The 20,583-nt window shown below is 39.9% G+C and overlaps 1 protein-coding gene across 1 annotated transcript; it reads right to left on the reverse strand.

The window, feature by feature from the left end:
• Positions 1-1,231: 1,231 nt before the first annotated feature.
• On the reverse strand, positions 1,232-17,981 carry stmn1b (stathmin 1b). Its single transcript, XM_034175139.1, has 5 exons — positions 17,856-17,981; positions 15,386-15,417; positions 4,706-4,905; positions 1,636-1,827; positions 1,232-1,542 (listed from the first exon to the last, which is right to left on the reverse strand). The coding sequence occupies exons 2-5, from the start codon at positions 15,399-15,401 to the stop codon at positions 1,477-1,479; spliced, it is 474 nt and encodes a 157-aa protein (XP_034031030.1). The 5' UTR covers positions 15,402-15,417; positions 17,856-17,981; the 3' UTR covers positions 1,232-1,476.
• Positions 17,982-20,583: the final 2,602 nt, after the last annotated feature.

Consider the following 20,583-nt stretch of genomic DNA (forward strand, 5'->3'; position numbering starts at 1 on the left):
TAGCAATCTCCTGCTGTTCTTCTCTCTGTACAAAGGCAAAAAGTATTTTCTAGTCAAAGAATAATTCGCTGGCTGGATATGTTACCTTCTGGGTCGAACGATATCTCGGCAAAGAGGTGGAGATGTCGTCTGGCTGATATACCGACACTGATCCGACGAATGGTGACAGCTGTCAAAGATGATGAGCGGCAGCTGTCACTCTGGCTGCTCCTGTGAGGCGGCAGCGCCCTCTGGTGCCTGGAGCCCGCACTCCAGGTAGGGTGCCCTCTGGTGGTGGTGGGCCAGCAGTACCTCCTCTTCAGCGGCCCACACAACAGTCAGCCATCAGAATTGTACTTGAATACAGTGAAAGTGTTGAACTTGCAGTCATTTACTTACCTCTGCAGCGACACTCATGTATCTGGGTCCCCGGCCTTTTAGATCAAGAGACACCTTGGGAAGAGCTTATGGAGTCGTACAGTTGCTGGACAGAAGTGTATGCCAAGTGCTTGTCATCTTTGCCTGAGAAGAAAGGTCCAAGTCTTGCAAGTCTTGGTGCTTCCTGTCTTACGCGATGGTTGAGACAACCAGTGACCTAAGGCAACGACTGGATGTCATTGGTGTTAGGTTCATTTGGTGGATCCTTGGGTACTGCTGGAATGACTTTGTGTCAAATGAATGGTTATTTAGGGAGACTAAGATAAGGAGCATCACTTGCATTGTGAGGGAACACCTCAGTGTTGAGGACCACAGGGGCTGAAGCAGACCAAGGAGATGCCCGTGTTTCAGCTGGCTACAGCAGATAGGTTACTTTAGACATGTGGAGATAAACCAGTTGTTTGCAATTGACCAAAGACTGTGGCACATGACTGTGGGCTAAATATGGTCATATTTGTGATAAAATCATGACCATATTTAGCTAAAAATGAGATCAAAACTGAACATGGTCAGTAAGTCACAGCGGCTTGTTTCTTTAATTTACATTCACATGGATTTCATGGGTTATTACACAAACCGCTGTGTGTCAATTTAACTTAACTTTATTTAACTTAATGTTTTTGTTTTGAAACTAAACTTATATTAAAGTTGAGTTTACTCATGTTTTAAGGAAGCAATTGATGTTCAGTTTTATTTAGAACCCTCTTGATTATTTTCCAGTGGTGCAATGTGACCCGTTTATCTTTCATTAGATGAAAAAAATAATTCAAATTAAAACTAGAGCTATTCCTCACCAATCACAAACAGAAAATGGTTCAAATCGGAGCACAGCCTTTAATGAACCCTCCAGCAAAAAAAAAAAAAAACCCACGAATGAAATTCCATAACCACAAAGTGTCAGCTGCCAAAGACAAATCCAGAAGAGAATAAATGTCAAACTATAACTACAACAAATGTAACATGATTATCAACGGTGATTCAAAAATATATTCAGATTTTACACAGCAAACACTGTGTCAAGAAGGAAAGAAGAATACAGCATATCTTTGGCGGCGGCGATTAACGAATCAGTTCCTCCTCATTTACCACCTTCCTGTTCTTCCTCACTTCCTCAAGCTTCTTGCTCTGTTAACATAATTAAAAAGACAATAATCGTTAGTAATTTGAGATTTCTCAGCATTAAATATGAACGTGGCGAGCGTTCCGCTGTAACTTTACCTTCTCTTTGAATTTCTCATTCTGAGCTTCCACCTGCGCCGTGCGCTTCTCTTTGTTCGTCTCCATCTTCTGGTTGACTTTTTCAAGCGACATCTGCATGAAGTTTTTGTTCATCTCGATGCCCTTCTGGATGACTTCCTTCTCATGTTTTCGCTCTTCAGCTATGCATTTGCGCTGTTCGGCCTCGATACGCTAACAAAGATGAACAAAGATGAAAAAACAAACACAAGAGAATGTCTGGATTAACACAATTTAAATTTAATGGGAAATGTTTGCAGCTGCGACAGAACATACTGGAAAAACTGCTTTCAAGCACCACACACCTCATTGGTCAGTCCAAATATATGGCAGAAGTCTGGGTGGCGCTAAATCGTTGCGTTTTTGTTTGTTTTTTTTAAATGGGGTTAATGGCATTAATTAGAATAAAGTAGTAGTTCTGTCTTCCAAATGTTTTTTCAAAAAATCCATGTAGTTACAACAGTTTACAATTTCAATATTTTAGAACATGGCCTCAAATGAAAGACTTTTTTTTTAACAACTGTGGATATTGCAGTAGCATGTGTTCTCAGTCTAGGTAATAAAAAGATTACAGCAATATATCTCAGTAAACTTTATACTGATGACGGTGATAGGATTTGAAAAGTCATACTAGTTTTTAGGTTGTACATCAAACTGCAAGCTAAAAACAGAGCGAGACTGTGAAAGTAAACTTGTGTCATCCTCTAAACCTGTGGAAATTACTGACAAAACAAAGGTTACCGAACAGAGCTTGACAAATCTTTTCTGAAGTCACCATCAAGCAATACGCACATGCATTGTTGCTACAATAATAATAGTGAGTAAGTTGACCATGAAGGCAAAGGGACACAACTGTTGGATGACTGTTGGCTGTCAGCCCATCTTACTTTTGCCATAAGTTAACTTCTCCAATGAATAAACAGTCGAGACCTTGTTGCACATTCATATATATATATATATTCCACGCCTGTCGGTGACGTCATTCGCCTGTGAGCACTCCTTGTGGGAGGAGTCGTCCAGCCCCTCGTCAGAATTCCTTTGTCTGAGAAGTTGCTGAGAGACTGGCGCTTTGTTTGATCAAAATTTTTTCTAAACCTGTGAGACACATCGAAGTGGACACGGTTCGAAAACTTAAGCTGGTTTTCAGTGAAAATTTTAACGGCTGATGAGAGATTTTGAGGTGATACTGTCGCTTTAAGGACTTCCCACGGTGCGAGACGTCGCTCAGCGCTCTCAGCCGCCGTCGTCAGCCTGTTCAAGCTGAAAACCTCCACATTTCAGGCTCTATTGATCCAGGACGTCGTGAGAGAACAGAGAAGTTTCAGAAGAAGTCGGTTTCAGCATTTTATCCGGATATTCCACTGTTAAAGGAGATTTTTTTAATGAAAGACGTGCGGACGGGTCCGCGCGTTGGCTCGCAGCCGCCGCGACGCTCCGCCACAGGAAAAACACCTCTGTTGGAAGCCTTAAGGACAAGTTGGAACATGTCCAGCTGTTAAACAATTTCTCATATACTCACTCCACTGAAAGGCATCAAAAGCCGCCTGGATTTTACAAATGGTTATCAACACGGAGGTGTTTTTCCTGTGCCGCCGCACCGGAAAGTAGGAATACTTGGATCAATAGAGCCTGAAATGTGGAGGTTTTCAGCTTGAACAGGCTGACGACAGCGGCTGAGAGCGCTGAGCGACGTCTCGCACCGTGGGAAGTCCTTAAAGCGACAGTATCACCTCAAAATCTCTCATCAGCCGTTAAAATTTTCACTGAAAACCAGCTTAATTTTTCGAACCGTGTCCACTTCGATGTGTCTCACAGGTTTAGAAAAAATTTTGATCAAACAAAGCGCCAGTCTCTCAGCAACTTCTCAGACAAAGGAATTCCGACGAGGGGCTGGGCGACTCCTCCCACAAGGAGTGCTCACAGGCGAATGACGTCACCGACAGGCGTGAAAAAACTCACGCATGTGCACGAGGGTTCAAGCATGTCTGACGTAAAAACATATGAATGAAATCCATATAGTTTTTGAGAAAAATATAAAGGACCTATACTTTATTGACAGCCCTCGTATATATATATATATATATATATATATATATATATATATATTTTTTTTTTTTTTTGGGGGGGGGGGGGCAATGCTCCACATGCAAACCCCCAATATTAATGAATAACAATTTAGATTTTGAGTTTTATGGTTTTTGAGTTTTAAGATATGAATTCATGAGAAGCACAACTTACACTTGTTAATAACAACAAAAGTAATATTTATTTGTGTAACACTTTACTTATATACAAAGTGCTACCCAAAACTTAAAAAAAAATGCAATGAAGGACAACAGTTCAACTAATGGCCTCTCTGGTATCTTGATGTTTCAATATTTCACAGGATAATATTCAAACAGGCAACATTATTAAATTATGTATCATGATATATGTCAACATTGATTCATATGAAAAATATTTTAAAGGATTATTAACCGAGCAAGTGGGGTTAATATTTCATTTATTATATGGCTTCATTTTGTATGTCCACTTCGAGCTCATTTGCTGTTAATTCCTCCAATTCAAACTTGTCAGTGTACACAGTAAAATCACCAGTGTAAAACTAACACTGACAGAGAACAGTCCTCTTCATTACTCATAATTTCTTTGTTTGCGTTTTGCTTTGTTTTATTTCGCACCGCGAAAATTGTAAACAAGGTCATGAATCTGATACGCAATCCGGACCAATTGTCATGGTAACAGTGTGATACGGGAAAATATCCGACTGGAAATCAGCCAATCAGAGCGTGCGTACTGTCGTAGCCATATCACCCAGTGCTCACTGGTTGGTTTTGAACACAAAGTCCAAATGGAATCCAGGCGAAAGTTTCAAAAACCCCAAATTACAACATGGTGGATTTTCATAAAGTGTCAGGTCACAAACACCAGAATGAACACAAAACGTTTTACCACAATGCTGTGAAGACAACATGAGTGGGCAGCTACAGGTTCATCATTAGCAGGTCGACAGCAACTCTTTTCATCGTGTAGTTAGACAGTCGTATGATACCTTGCGTCTCTCTTCTACAGCATCCATTTTCCGATTAATCTCATCCAGTGAGGGTTCCTTTTTGGTTAAAGGGGACAGAGGACCTTTTTTGGTGGTAGGAGACATGTTAAACTGCTTCTTGTCTTCTGGGGATGTGGGGCTGAGGATGACCTCAAACGCTTGACCAGAAGAACGCTTGTTCAGCATCTTTACCTGGATCTCTGTAAAACAAAGATCTGACAGTCAGAGCCGCGACTTAAGTCACATTAAAACACTGCTAACAATCAAGCCTCTGCATGACCAACTCACCACGGCTGCTCAAGTGTTACCAAACCTTAAAATGGCACAGTGTAGTTATTAATGTGTTCTTGCATTTTAGAATGCCTTCCAACATCCTAAATGGTGGTATTCCTACTGTAAACCTCAGCAGAAATTTGAATATTTTTCAGACCAGAGAGTGGCAGGGCGAGAGCAAAAAGTGTTGCTCACATCACTACATCCACATGCAATATCAAATGGCAAACGAGGTGACCAAAACTAACATCTAACACAGGGGTAGGGCTGATATAAACTGGTATATTAAGAGAAAAAAATACACCTACTTGGCCATGTTTCTTCAAACATTGTTGTACCCCTCTTGTGATGACACAAAGTATGTGGGTACTACTATTATTTTATTGCAATTTTGAGGATACAGTGAATTTTGGTAGCTTTGAAGATGATGCAGTGTTCACTCTCATTCATTCCTTCCAAAGCAAAATTGTTAAAGCAACGTTTCTGTGTAGGATCTCAGTTGTCCATGTGGTTTCCATAGTAGAGAAGCTTGAATCTTCGACTGGACTGGGTTGCTTGACGTGAGAGAGGTGTCAAGGAAGCATTCTTTGTGAAACAGTTGAAACCCAGCCTTAACCAGGGAGGGGGTCTGAGACACGCTTTGTCCCCTGTTTACAATGGGATACTCAGGTCAAAGCAGTTTCAGTCTTTTGTTCATGGTAATGAGTCATTCACGTCATCAGGAGAGTCGTCAAGGGTGCCATTAAGAGAGGCTTCCGTCCCATCATTAGGAGGGACAGCTGCCCTGTCATTAGGAGGGTGCTAACTAGAGCACAATAGGTGCTAATCAGAGCTATCGTTTAGTCACTAGCCTATAGCAGTCGGCCTCTCGGTAGGAGGGGTCTGGTTAGGTTTAAAAAACTCCAGCTTTTGTTGGCTTCTGTATTTTCTTCTCTACAAGAGTCAAGACAGAAGTCAGACTACCAGAGCAATTTTAGCTGAGGAAGCTTCTGCGATTTGAAGCGAAACGTCCTCGCGTCAAGCAACCCAGTCCAGTCGAAGATTCAAGCTTCTCTACTTTGTTAAAGCAACATTTTTCAATGCCACCTAGTGCTGAGGTTTCAAACTGCACTCAAAACAATAACAGCACCTTAATAAGCGAGTGCTGAAACGGAGCCTAACACACTGTGGATGTCAACAGTGGCTGGCATCATGAAGACACTGGTCACTGAAGTTACACCGTTGGACTGTCACTCTGACAAGAAACTTTTTTACCATAAACCATCAGGATTAGCAAGATGAAGTTACTGAATCACAAAACATGCTTGGTTACCATGAGAACTACATCATCTGGTTTTTGTGGATGGTGTGGTTCTGGCAGCTTTGTATATTTGTGTAGGTTCTCAGTCATCCAGGTGATAGTTGTCTCTGGAGCTTGAGAAGGGGCGGCTGGACGATACCAGCTTTCCCCCCGTCTGCAATGCAGTCCTGAAATCCGTTCCCAGGTGTTTCAACCCCCATTCACTTCAAGAGCTCACTTGTTAGAAACAGAAAAAGCCCCACTTTGGTTTCACCTGAAACCACTGATTGTGGTGACCCACACCTTCTTTCACACCTTGGTCCATGTGATTAGGCACATGAACAATAGTGGGTCACATGCCACATCCACCTCCCCCTACCGGGGTTATATACCTGGAACTCTCCACCTTTTGGTTTTTACAACTGAAGAAGTCTTTTGGATGAGTTTTGAAACATCAAGAAACTTAAAGAAGTCCAGCTGCCTTTTTTCAAGCTCCAGAGAATTCATCAGCCTGTGACCTCAGATCTGCACTGGGCAGGTTTGAGGTTGAATGTGAAGCGACTGGGATGAGGATCAACACCTCCAAGTCTGAGACCATGGTCCTCTGTCGGAAAAGGGCGGCTTGCCCCCGCTTGGGTCAGGGGAGCATCACTGCCCCAAATGGATCAATTTAAGTGTCTAAGGGTCTTGTTCAAAAGTGGGGTAAGATGGATCACGAGATCAACCGATGGCTGCGTCTGAGGTCCTGCAGACGTTGTACCAGAGCGTCATGGTGACGAAAGTGCTGAGCAAGAAGGCCAGACTTAATTAACCAGTCGATTTACCTCATCTATGGTCATGAGCTTTGGGTAATGACCAAAAAGCGCTGCACACACAAGCGGCGGAATTGAGGGTCTTCCATCGAGTATCTGATCTTGCATTCAGGGACAGGGTGAGAAGCTCAAACATCCAGGAGGGACTCAGGAGCACAATCACTGATTCTTCACATCGGAAAGGAACCACCTGAAGTGGTTCAGGCATCAGGAGAGGATACATGCAAATGGGAAAAGGAGGCATTGCTGGAGAGATTATATCTCCCAGATGGCTTGAGAAGGCCTCTGGATCCACTCAGGAAGAGTTAGAGGATTTGACTGAGGATGGGGAAGTGTGGGATGAGCTACTTAATGTGCTGCTACTGTGATCTGGACTCAGATAAGCCGCAGTCCGAGTCCATGTTGTTAGTGGCTGGTTGTTAGTGGCTTTCCCTGTAACCTCGCTGGTTACAGGGAAAGCCACTCGTGAAAGTGCATAAACGTCCAGCTTATTTAACCGTTTGGATTTTCCTACGTGATCGGACCTTTGAACAGACACAGGACATCAGTTGACAGCGAGATGTCTTTAAAAATTCTGTCATGCTGCTTTAAAAGGCAAAGCAATCGTCAAAGGTGGCTTGAGCACTCTGTGGTGTAATTTATGTTGTTTAATACAATTTTTAAAATATGAACCTGTCAAATGCATTTTAAAGCATCAGTCATAACACATGAGTACACAATGTGACACACATATAATTAAAATAACATGGCTTTGTCACTTGACATAACATATAAGATGAATGCAATGTTGTGAAATATTTTCATGAGTTCATCTTCAAGCGATTCCTTATTCTTGAAGGGGCACTCTTTTATAACTGTCACAAAACTAAAGTTCACCCTGTTTTTGTTTTATGACCGTAAACACAGACATGTGTGGGCATGATATGTGTTGGCAACAGTCGCCAGGAAACACAAGCATGCATTCAATCCTTCACACCGAGTCAAAATCTGAAGGCAGGCTACTTCAACTAAATAAATAAATAAACATGCATATATATATATATATATATATATATATATATATATATATATATATATATATATATATATATATATATATAGTGACCTCCAAAAGTATTGGAACACTTGGTATTTCACACATTGTTATTTATGCCATTTCAAATAAAAAAATAAAAATTTCTACATTCCCCCCTTCTCTCTCTCTCTCTCTCTCTCTATATATATATATATATATATATACGAGGTCTATTAGAAAAGTATCCGACCTTATTACTTTTTTCAAAAACCATATGGATTTGAATCACGTGTGATTACATCAGACATGCTTGAACCCTCGTGGGCATGCGAGAGTTTTTTCACGCCTGTCGGTTACGTCATTCGCCTGTGGGCAGTCTTTGAGTGAGGAGTCGCCCACCCTCTCGTCGATTTTTTTCATTGTTTAGGAATGGCTCAGAGACTGCTGCTTTGTTTGATCAAATTTTTTTTAAAACTGTAAGGCACAACTGAGTGGACACCATTTGATATATATATATATATGTATACACACAGTGTACACAGTGATGGGCACAGTTCCGCTAATCTGCTAATCGCTAATCTGCTAATCGCTAATTATCAAAGATAATGTTTTCATTATCGCATTAGCTTTTCAGAAAACTTTGAAAACCATTATCGGACTAATTATCTTCTGATAAGTTTGGGGCTGATAACTTTTAGACTGCTAACGTATTTTTGCAGATGTGTTAAACAAAGCTGAATAATTATAAACATTTATAAAATCTAAAATCAGTTGAGTACCTACCTGTTAAGTGTTTTGCAGTAGATGCGCAGTTCTATCCTTTAAACAGAGGAGAGCTGATTCTAGAAGAAACCGCTCTATCCTCTGCAGACAAAGGAGAACTGGGCACAGGGCACAAAAAAGAAAAATGCTCATTTCTTTTGACCCCATACTAATGTGCTGGCAATATCCCCCAAGTCATCCAAAGCCATACAGTTTTAACTTATGGTTAAAATTTTAACCAAACTAATTTTGGACAAGTTATTTAAATTAAAGTCATGTCTGAAGTTTTATAAAGTGAAAATATCATATATATGTTTTAGTTTTAAAGTAATGCACTAATTTTGAAGGTTTTAGTGTGGACATGCTGTCTCCAGGGGCATTACGGGTAATGTCAGTACATTCACGACAGAAGAAATGCATTTGAGACGCTCTGATCAGGCTCCACACGGACAACAGCATTAAACTCTTTGCATACTGTGCCTAAAACTCTTGTGAATATATTCTCTGGGTTTATAGACGTTGTTATTGTGTTTGTTTTATGTAAAAATGCCAGAAGAAGCTCAGGCTGCTTCTCAATTATTTTCAATTGGAATCATTGCAGTCGATTCCTATTTGCTATTTAGAGTCTTGCTTATGCCATACACTGTCTGTCGTCTTTGTTCCAGAGTAATATGTATAAGATGTCTGAAATTCAGTTTGCATTTATTAAATTTCACGCAGCTTAAATATAGCAGACACGGATTATCTGGAATTTTATTTTGTCACGTTTTCACGGTCTCTACTGCCATCTACTGGCCAGTAGTGTTCATGCCATATTCGCCCTAAAGCTGGGCAGACACTGTACAATATTTTCAATCAGCTCCAACTCAAAACTGCACAGTGTAGAAGTTCAGAGCGCATGATGCGATCTGACTGCTCACACTGTACTTTCAAAAACCACACGTTGGGACTCGTGTTTCCAGAAGCAAAACGTAAACAGAAGCTTTTTTTTTAACTTTATTTACATTTCTTATTTTTACAAAAACTCTCGATGGGAGACATCAACGTTTTAACAAAAAACAAAACAAAAACAATACAAGACTTTACATGAGTTGAAGAAAGGGGGGGGAAAGAAACAGAATCTGCTCTCCCAAAGAGATGATCACTGTTTATTCTCTCTCCGGTGTTTGCACATGCACAGTGCAACAGGTTGGACGCTTGTAGTGCTTCAGCAGCGGGATACCCTCATGACGGCCGACTAGAATATCAAACAACTTTGATTTTCATCTGACCATACGATCGGCGATCAGGAGGTGGTCGTAAGAGGTTAAACGCAGCTCGTTACTCCATGTATACTACACGATGCAGGACACACGATTAAGCTGAAACTCGGCGCGATCCAAAAAAATTTCGCACAAGTGAAAAATCAGCTGAAAAAGGGCCAAAACTCGCATAGCTTAAGTACTGAGCGTCTGGGCAGCAGTAGATGTGTTCTATTTATTTTGACGCTGGTTATATCAGACGGTTATCTAATTATTACAACTTGTTGTTTTTTTTTTTGAAAATGCCTTTGTTTTTTGTTTTTTTTGCAAATAAAAAAATGGCATATTTTACAAAGGCACATTTATATGTAACACCAACACACACACACACACCCCATATTAACGTGTTGTTTTTTACATAGAATGAATGAGTCAACCAATCAGTGTTAGCGGGGGCACATATTATCCATAATCCCTTTGGCGTCTGTGTTTGTTGCAAAACTTCAGAATTAGCGCATTATTCAACATTAAAAGATATGTTATATTTTAACTTTGTACAAATGACAGAACTGACATTAATGGAGTTATTCTATCGGTATTAATTTTATTTATAAACCAAATCATAAGTCAGCACCGCTTTATTTTGCAAGACCTCTGCCTCACGGTGATGGTGTTATTGAGTAGAGAGTTGAGCTTCCCTGCTCCTCGCAACTGCTTCACTGCTGGAAGCTATGTAATAAACAGGAGCTTCCAGCAGGGGGCAGGGCACACAAAGACAGAAGTGCTGACTCATTGTTTGGGTCTGTGGTCGCCTTTGATGCTACCAGAAGCGATCGTGCTGTTAAAACTCAAAATCAGCTTGTTAGTAGTTGGAAGTCTACCAGAGACAATACTGGAAGTTATCGGTTAGCTGTAGGTTCCGATAAATTTTGGGGTGATTTATCAGTTTAGCTATATAAAAGATAACTTTTCAGTTAGCTGATTATCTGTTATCGAAGCTACGTTTTTGGTTAGCTGTGCCCACCACTCTACATACATACATACACACACACACACACACATATATATATATATATACGAGGTCTATTAGAAAAGTATCCGACCTTATTATTTTTTTCAAAAACCATATGGATTTGAATCACGTGTGATTACATCAGACATGCTTGAACCCTCGTGGGCATGCGAGAGTTTTTTCACGCCTGTCGGTTACGTCATTCGCCTGTGGGCAGTCTTTGAGTGAGGAGTCGTCCACCCGCTCATCGATTTTTTTCATTGTTTAGGAATGGCTCAGAGACTGTTGCTTTGTTTGATAAAATTTTTTTCAAAACTGTAAGGCACAACTGAGTGGACACCATTCAATAAATTCAGCTGGTTTTCGGTAAAAATTTTAACGGCTGATGAGAGATTTTGGTCTGGTAGTGTCGCTTTAAGGACGGTCCACGGCGCCTGACGGCGATCTGCGCTTCGAGGCGGCAGCGTCTCGCCGTTTCAAGTTGAAAACTTCCACATTTCAGGCTCTGTTGACGCAGTAAGTCGTCAGAGAACAGAGAACTTTCAGAAGAAGTCGGCATGAGGAGTTTATTCGGACATTCCATTGTTAACGGTCATTTTGTAATGAAAGAACGTGCGGGCAGAGTCGCATGTCGGGCTGGACCCGACCGCGGGGGGGTCGCGGCAGGAAAAACACCTCCGTTGGAAATCTTAACGGGCAAGTTGGAACATGCCCAAGCTGTTAAACAATTTCTCAGTTACTCACTTGTTGAAAGCCATTAAAAGCCGCCTGAATTCTACAAATGGTTTTCAACACAGAAGTGTTTTTCCTGTCGCGGCGCACAGATTTGCCGAGTCGTCACGGAAACGACTCGGCGAATTTGCGCGTACGTCTTTCATTAAAAAAATGTCCTTAAACAGTGGAATGTCCGCATAAATTCCTCATGCCGGCCTCTTCTGAATCTTCTCTGTTCTCTCACGATGTCCTGGGTGAATTAAGCCTTAAATTAGGATGTTTTCAGCTCGAAACAGGCCGACGACAGCGCCTGGAAGCGCTGCAGGACGTCCCGCTCCGTGGGAAGTCCTTACACCGACAGAAACACCCCATAATCTCTCATCAGCCGTTAAACTTTTCACAGAAAACCAGCTTAATTTCTCGAATAGTGTCCACTCGGATATTCCTCACAGGTCCAGAAAAAATTTTGATAAAGCAACGCGCGCCGTCTCGAGCAGCGTGTGAAACAAAGGAATTCAGCCGAGAGGGCGGGACCACATCTCACTCAAGGCCTGCCCACAGGGAAATGACGTCACCGACACGCGTGAAAAAACTCACGCATGCGCACGAGGGTTCAAGCATGATTGGTGTAATCGCATGTCATTCAAATCCATATAGTTAAAAAAAAAATAAAAGGGTCGGTTTATTATCTAAGAGACCTCGTGTATATATATATATATATATATATATATATATATATACACATACACACGCACACGCACACAAGTTCTGGCAGAGGTTAGACAGCTAAATGTTTTACATTTTTGAAAAAAACTGGGATGAAAAGTTAACAATAATATAAATATACATAAAAGCAAAGCTTTTAACTAACAACTATATGAATAATTTTTGCCTAAAATAGAATTTAAAGACCTGTGACCCCAATCCTAGATAAGCGGTTGAAGATGAGTGAGAGTCCCTGAATGCAAGATCAGATATGACTAATTTCTGCTGCTTGTGTCTGCAGCGCTTTCCTTTTGGTCATTACCCAAATCAAAATATTTTTTAAAATGTCCACTAAGATATCTGCTGAAGGACAACCTGTCACTGTTTCAGAACATTTGGCTTTATAGACTTCTTACAATCTGTGTCTGTATGAATACCTAATATATTTTTATTATTATGTATTTATTTTTATGTATTTGCCACAAGACTAAAAAACTGAGTGAAAAAGTAGACCCCTGAGGGAAGCCACCAAGGCACCCAAGACAACTCTGAAGAAGTTATAGGCTTCCATGGCTGTGATTGGAGAAACTGTGCAAAATGCAACTTTTGTTTGTTGCACCACCGCTCACAGCCTCATGGTGAAGTGGAGCAGAGAAGGATCAAATCTAGGCTTACATCTCTCATGTACCTTCTGGCAAACTGTAGCTGAAATTTCACATCCTTCTCTGTGCCACTCCAACATGAACTGTATAACTGGTGGTGCAACACTTAAAAGTTACACTGTGCATAGTTTTTCCAATCACAGCCACGGAAGCCTATAACTGTCATGGATGTCTTGGTGGCTTTCCTCACTCATTTCCTTCTTGCACAGTCAGTTTTTGAGAACTGGCTACTCCACAAAGATTTACTATACATTATCATAGCGCTTCACTTTGTCCACATTTTATTGTATTACAGCTTTATTTCAGAATGGATGAAATTCAGTTTTTCCCCTCAAAATTCTACTCACATCACCTCATAATGACAACATGAAGCAACAGATGAAATAATAATTTTAAGAAATTGCAATAGTTGCTGGTATAAAAGAATGTATAAAGAAAAATAAGATGATGGGAAAGACAGTTGATTCTTTCCTGGCAGATTTCATTTGCAACGTGTCATCGGCCACATCAAAGAGTTCCTGGTAGAACTCAAAGGTCAAATGCAGAGGTTCTACAAACACCCTGTTCAAAGCAAGAGATGTTCTGCTTAGAGCTGCTACTGTGTTTGTGAACTTTTATCACGCCCGCCAACTAAGTTGGAGGAGGTTATGTTTTCGACCCCATTTGTTTTGTCCGTTTGTTTGCTTGTTTTTTTGTTTGTTTGTGAACAGCCTGGAGCCCACAATTTTTCATATACTGTTATGAATTTTTTACTGAAGATTCATAACCTGAAAGGCAAGAATTGATTCAATATTTAAGGTCATAGGTCAAAGTCAGGAAAAATCTTGGAAAAAACCCTATCTTTAACATTGAATGAATATTCAAAAATTCATAACTCTGTCAAAGAAGGCCAAATGTCTTTCATATTTGAGAGCATTGTGTAGGATGGTATCCTTTATCAACTGATAAAATTTGATCCAGATCTGATCCAGATTACAGATGTTGTAGCCATTTAAATTTAACATTGAAAACACCATTTAATGTATATTTTACATTATATCCTAATCAAACATGCCCCAATCACTCTCATATTTGAAAGTGAGGTGCAGACTGGCACTCACTTTCACCTGACAAAGTTTAATCCAGATCTGATCCGGATTATGGATTTTGTGGACATTTGAATTTAATATCAAAAAGCCCATTTGGTGTACATTTTGCATTATATCGCTTTGTGATAAAGAGGTGCAAACTGGCACTTTCAATGAATAGACTGAGTTTAATTCGCATCTGATCCGTACTGCAGATTTAAGATATTTGATTTTAACATTGAAAGCCCTTTTGATCTATATTTTCTATTATATTTTATCTTATGAAAAGCCACTTCTAACAGGGCTTTGACCTTGAGATTTTTTTTCCCCCAAGGTAAAAATTTGCAGAATTAGAAACTAGTGTCGGCGGAGGTTTGCTATCGACGAGTGCTGTGCCAGCATAAATGTCGTGGAGATATAAATTTTGGGTGATAAAAGGGTTTATTCGACTTTGAAGATGACCAAGGAGCATTTTCAAGTCAAATTTTTTTATTATTTTTCATATTATTTATGTATTGCTGAAGCAGCGCCTGCTGTTGGGCCTTTGAGGCGGTACATGTTATCTGAGTGCACACATTATTTTAATTCTAATAAATGACATAATTATTAAGTTATTTCTGCAGGTCTGAACACAGATTGAGTACTGTTCATTCATCTGGCACTTCTGGTTGCGCGTGCATTACACAGGGTCATTATTCTCCAAATTACTAAAGAAGCTGCTGATGACAGTCAGACTTCCCCTAATCGCACCCTGAGCTAAGTCATTTACATAAACAGCTACCTGCACAGATGGACACTGCGCATCTTTAAGTCTAAAGAGAACCTTCACAAGTCTGAACACGTAGACTCTTTGTACTCCCCCACAGCAATGTTTGCACCAAAGTGTTTCAGGATCATAGGGGGAGGTGATGGTCTAGTGGTTAAAGTGTTGGGTTTGAGACCAGAGGACCCCTGGTTCATTTTCCTGACCGGAAAATCACTAAGGTCTTCAATCCCCTAGTTGCTCCCGCTGTGTATTGAGCGCCTTGCATGGGGTAAATGTGAGGCACTGATGTGTAAAGCGCTTTGAGCGTCTGATGCAGATGGAAAATCGCTATATAAATGCAGTCCATTTACCATTTATCATACAGTATCTTACCGTCACTGCTCTCCATTTCAGCAGAAATGTTCCTGCAAGAAAACACAAAAAAAGTTAATACTTTGTTGGTCGACACAATAAAAACAACACGTCAAGAAACCAATACTGATACAAATATCGGTATCAAAGGCACATGCCCTGTAATGATAACGGAGGCGGCGTGATTTTTACCAGCAACAGCGATGAATCTGTGTGCAGCAGCTGTGGTGAGTAACTGAAGGTAAAGTTTTTGTAAAGCCGCTTCAATCATTTCTTCACTCGGTTCAACCACAAAGGCATTTTAAGGTGAAACTGCACACACGAACCACATCTTCTACTGCTTTTGGATTTTTACTGGTGGTTGCCAAAGAGGAGTGCATTACTGCCACCAAGTGGACAGAAGTATAGAGCAGTAAAATAATATAAATCAGTCAGGACTGGGAGCATCCACTGACGCCACACTGTGCTGCATCCACCACCACACTACGGGATCGCTTTGTGTCCTGGATGGCAACCAACCAGGCAGACAACAGCTCCATCCCCACCTCTCAAATGTAACTCCAGCTTGGGGAAACATGGGCATTCCATTTGCTCACATAATTCAGATGGAAAAAAATTTAAATAAATTAAAGAAAATAAGGATTAAAATAATGCATATATAATACAAGTTCATGTTATATTGTGTACTACTACGATGTGATACAGCTGTAAAATAAACTTTCAACATTACACATGCATTTTGCAGAAAACCACAGAATAACAAGTTTTCCATTGCTGTGTTTCCCACTTGTGATCAACACAATGACAGACAGCAAAAATATATTTTATTATGTTGCTGCTGCGTGTGCATGAGATGCAATATGGGCCACAATTGGATTAATCAGTTCCCATATTTGATTGCTTTGTGTTTTCTCTGTGGCCAGTATCAAGATGAGCAAGGACGAAGTGCGCCAAGTTGAGAGAGAGCATATAACACAATGATTGGCAGGTGTCAGTACTGTGTGTTTATGCAGTGAATCACAAGCACAGAAATACATTTTCTGAGCACAGAATAGATTTTGTTTGCTCAGAGAGAAAAGTGTATGCAAAGAGAGCACAACAGACCAGACTTTCTCTGGATAATGTCTAAAATTATTTGTTTATCTTGTGTGCATAACAATCAAACCACAGGTGCAAATTATGTCATGCATACGCAGTAGCACTTCAATTGCTATCCAGTTTTTTTGTTGTTTTTTTAGGTGCACACTGATAGTATGTCCCTTTTTCTTTCTGCTCCACCCGTTCAGGGTTTCAAGAGCAGAAATTTCCATCTCCACCAATTCTTTATTGAAGTCTAGTGGATGTTGATAACAGGTGAATGTGTCATTACATCTGTATTACTTGTGAATGTGTAGTTAAGCGTGTGTTTGCCACCTGTTTGTGCACACGTGTGCTTCTCTGCCTGTAATAACATGTAAATTATACAATACATGACTACAGTGCAATACAGGAAATATTGCACTGCTTATATAGCTGGATTTTTTTTTACATGTCCAAATTCTTGTGATGCAGTCTTATCTCATGAATATGCACAATCCTAACACAGTTATTCTTTATGCTGCAATAAGGTGTGCATTCCCTACAATTGAGCCGTGATGCCGATTCATAATATATATTGTGTAATATACACATTGTATTGTAATCTGTGACTACAGGAACTCTGGTGTGTGCTTGTACACACCACCACTGATCGTAATACGCATAATACACAATTTGAATGTGATGCGTTGTATACACCTAAGTTGTTGTTCCCCCACCCCACAGTATAGATCAGCATGTGCCCTTATGATGCAATGCCAGATGTACTGAGAAATTGGGCCCCTGGGTGGCTGGACTGAAAGACGCAGGATGTGCAGAACACACAGGAGCCATAAAAATCGCAGGACTGTACAGGATGCCTGAAAAAAAAAAAAAACGCTGGTGATTTTTGAACCCCAACCCTTCAATTCAGTGTGATCAACCTTACAAAAATTCAATTTACGTATTAATTTTGATGTAACACTCCAGAAATAAACGGGAAATGATTTGTATTTGCAGCATCATGTTTTAAACACAGAAATTTACTGTCAATTTTCAACTGATTTTAAATTAGTGATTTTAAATCACTATGATATCATATCAGGATCACCTGAACGAAGAAAATCTGAATAACTGCATTCCACAGAAATTCTGCCACTTTTGCTTTTGCACAAGTGATTTTCATCTGGACCAGTTATGAAATTAGATTATTTCAGATGTAATGTAGTGATTAAAAACGGGCAAGCAAATAATCAAAGATCGAAACAAATACGTCAGATCTTTTCAAACAGTAAAATAGTCAGTTACACGTGACCATGTGGCCTGAGTCACACTAATAAACACAAAGCTGAATGAGAGTATAACTCGACCACAGAGAGCATCAATATGCCATTTAAACGGATCTGATTAAAAACGAAACAGATTTTGGTCTCACCGTCGAAGTTTTAATGTTGCAGCTGCGTTTCACTGCCAACTTTTCGTCCCTCCAGACAGACCGCCAATAATGACTGTGACTTCGCGCAAAAATCAACTGTACCAGACGTCTGCAGAACTCTCATCGCTCATTGGTCCAAATCAACCAATCACAAATGTTTTCAAGCTGCGCGCGCCAGCAAGAAGGTTCGCCAACCAGTCTTAAACACACACACACACACACACACACACACACACACACACACACACACACACACACACACACACACACACACACACACACACAGAAGCTGTATTTCTAGTACTTAGCTCGCTGTCGAGACTGTTCCTCCTCCTTATGTCAGTTAGAAACCAGTAAATGTTCGTGCAAAGACTTTCAGGTGGCAAATCTTACTGAAAAAGTTCAACAAATGCAGCACAGTTAGAATTCTATGACAAGTATTGATAAAAAAAAACATATGGTAGATATTACATGTATATGTAGTACTATAGCACTACATTATAATATACTACAGTGTAGCATAACACACGTGTAGTGCAGTAATAAATTATACACTATATTATTATAGTGTATATATATATATATATATATATATATATATATATATATATATATATAAATTTTAAAAAAAATAATAAAAATAAAAAATTAACTTTGTGACAAAGTTATTTTTTTATGACATAAAAACAAAAAAGAAACTCTGGCTTTTTATATTAAAATTTATTTTAAAAATATAATAATAACAATAATAATAATAATAAATATTAAAAATATATAACATTTGATCTCAAAGTGAAAAGTAATCTCTACATCATGAATTAAATAAAAATCAAAAGTCAAAATGATGGTGTGATAAGTATAACACATCTAAACCATCACTTTTACATCCAGTTTTCTTCATACAAATCAGGGGATGGATACATGAACATTTCCAAGACAATGATTATGTTTTGGACTTTAGTTACATCAGTTATGAAGAAATACAAACAGTATAGTACTCTATGGTAAATCTGTGTGGAGCAGACAGGTCACAAAAACTAAGAGACCATGTGTGACAGAGGCCAGCAGGAGTTGCTGTGCTTGTGGTAGTCAACAGGCCTCACTCTCCCGACAGTCAAAGGATAATACTCTGCCACTTGGGCAAGAGTCAATCACAACACAACGCAGAGAGAGCAGCTGCTACACATGCAAGATGGAGACAAGTGAGGACAGCCACCAAGAGGCTCAGACAACCATGAAGAAGTCTTCTGTGGCTGTGACTGGAGAAACTCTTGCACGGTCCCTGTTTCACTCTGTTGAATGCCTCCATTAGATGTAAAAATGCTTCCATGATAGGAAGAAGCTAAATCTAGCAACAGCAGCTTTTGCGGCTTTATGGCTGTTGAAGTGACATTAGATGAAGAATTGGACAAGTTCTCTCACTGGATTTAGCAAAGCAGACATGTGCTTCACACACACACACCCACTGCTTCCTTGCTACTGAAATTAGTTGTGCTTCATTGGAGTTGGCTGCAGGGCAGCATAAACTGTTGGATCCCACTGCCCTCTATTTCCTACTCTGAGAAGAAACCCTTGTCTAATTTTAAGTCAAATATCAAATGACACTGATTTATTTAGGTGTCATATAAAACAAATAATAACTGTTTTCTGTTTGTGCAACAGAAAACATTTTCTTGTGTTGAAAGGTAGGACGTACTATTCAACTTGGCTCCGCCTCAATGAATGGCACGTTCCATCTTTCGTCATGCAAATATTCTTACATTGCACTCAGAACATTCATTATTTGTTTTATATGACACCTAAATACAGCCTTGTCTTTTGAAACTAGACTTAAAATTAGAAAGGTGTTTCTTTTAGGAACAGAAAGTTGATAACAGGGGGTAGGGGAGGCTCTATGTCTGACCAGCAGTTCACTCTAAGCTTAGAGCTAACCTCCGCGGAAGCAATCCCGTAAAAATGTGCAACAGGAACATGTTCAGTTCTTCATCTGACAGCACCTGTATGGCTGTTAAAGATGTCCCCACAAACACTGCAGATATTTGATTTAGCTTCCTTGTATAATGTAGGCATTTTATGAAAAGCACATACTGTGTAAGCAGAAAAATGTACGATAAATAGTACAAAAATGCACAGTAATGACATTAGCTATGCAATGGGACAAAGTGGAGTAGAGTCCACCAATCAAATGACAAGGACCCATTTCAGTGGTATATGAATCGATATAGAGCACATACACTACAGAATAGCATAACATATGTGTACAATATATACAGTGTAGTACAGTGCTATATATTTTACTATGCTGTATGTATGTATGCAGTCATTTAGTAATAACATTTAGTATGAGGTGATGGTCCAGTGGTTAAGGTGTTGGCCAGAAGATCATGGGTCCAAATCCTTGCCTGACTGGAAAATCACCAAGGGCCCTTGGGCAAGGCCTTTAATCCCATATTGCTCCCGGTGTGTAGTGAGCGCCTTGTATGGCAGCACCCGACATCGGGGTGAATGTGAGGCATAACTGTAAAGCGCTTTGAGCGTCTGATGTTGATGGAAAAGCGCTATATAAATGCAGTCCATTTACCATTTAGTATTAGCTATGCACTTTATTTAGTGTTTTAGTTTAGTGTTATGTCTGTCTTTTCACCATGGGATAGTGAGAAACATCTTTTCGTTTCCCTTGTATGTCTGGTACATGTGAAGAAATTGATCATAAAGTTGACTTTGATGT

This window comes from Thalassophryne amazonica, chromosome 7 (assembly GCF_902500255.1).
Source record: "Thalassophryne amazonica chromosome 7, fThaAma1.1, whole genome shotgun sequence".
Taxonomy (NCBI): domain Eukaryota; kingdom Metazoa; phylum Chordata; class Actinopteri; order Batrachoidiformes; family Batrachoididae; genus Thalassophryne; species Thalassophryne amazonica.

What these genes read in the sequence shown, in the direction of transcription:
- stmn1b (XM_034175139.1), bottom strand. An exon ending in CTGTAGAAGAGAGACGCAAG is followed by an intron (nt 1,828 to 4,705) that starts GTATCATACGAC and finishes CATCTTTGTTAG; the next exon opens with CGTATCGAGGCCGAACAGCG. An exon ending in ATGAGAAATTCAAAGAGAAG is followed by an intron (nt 1,543 to 1,635) that starts GTAAAGTTACAG and finishes TTATGTTAACAG; the next exon opens with AGCAAGAAGCTTGAGGAAGT.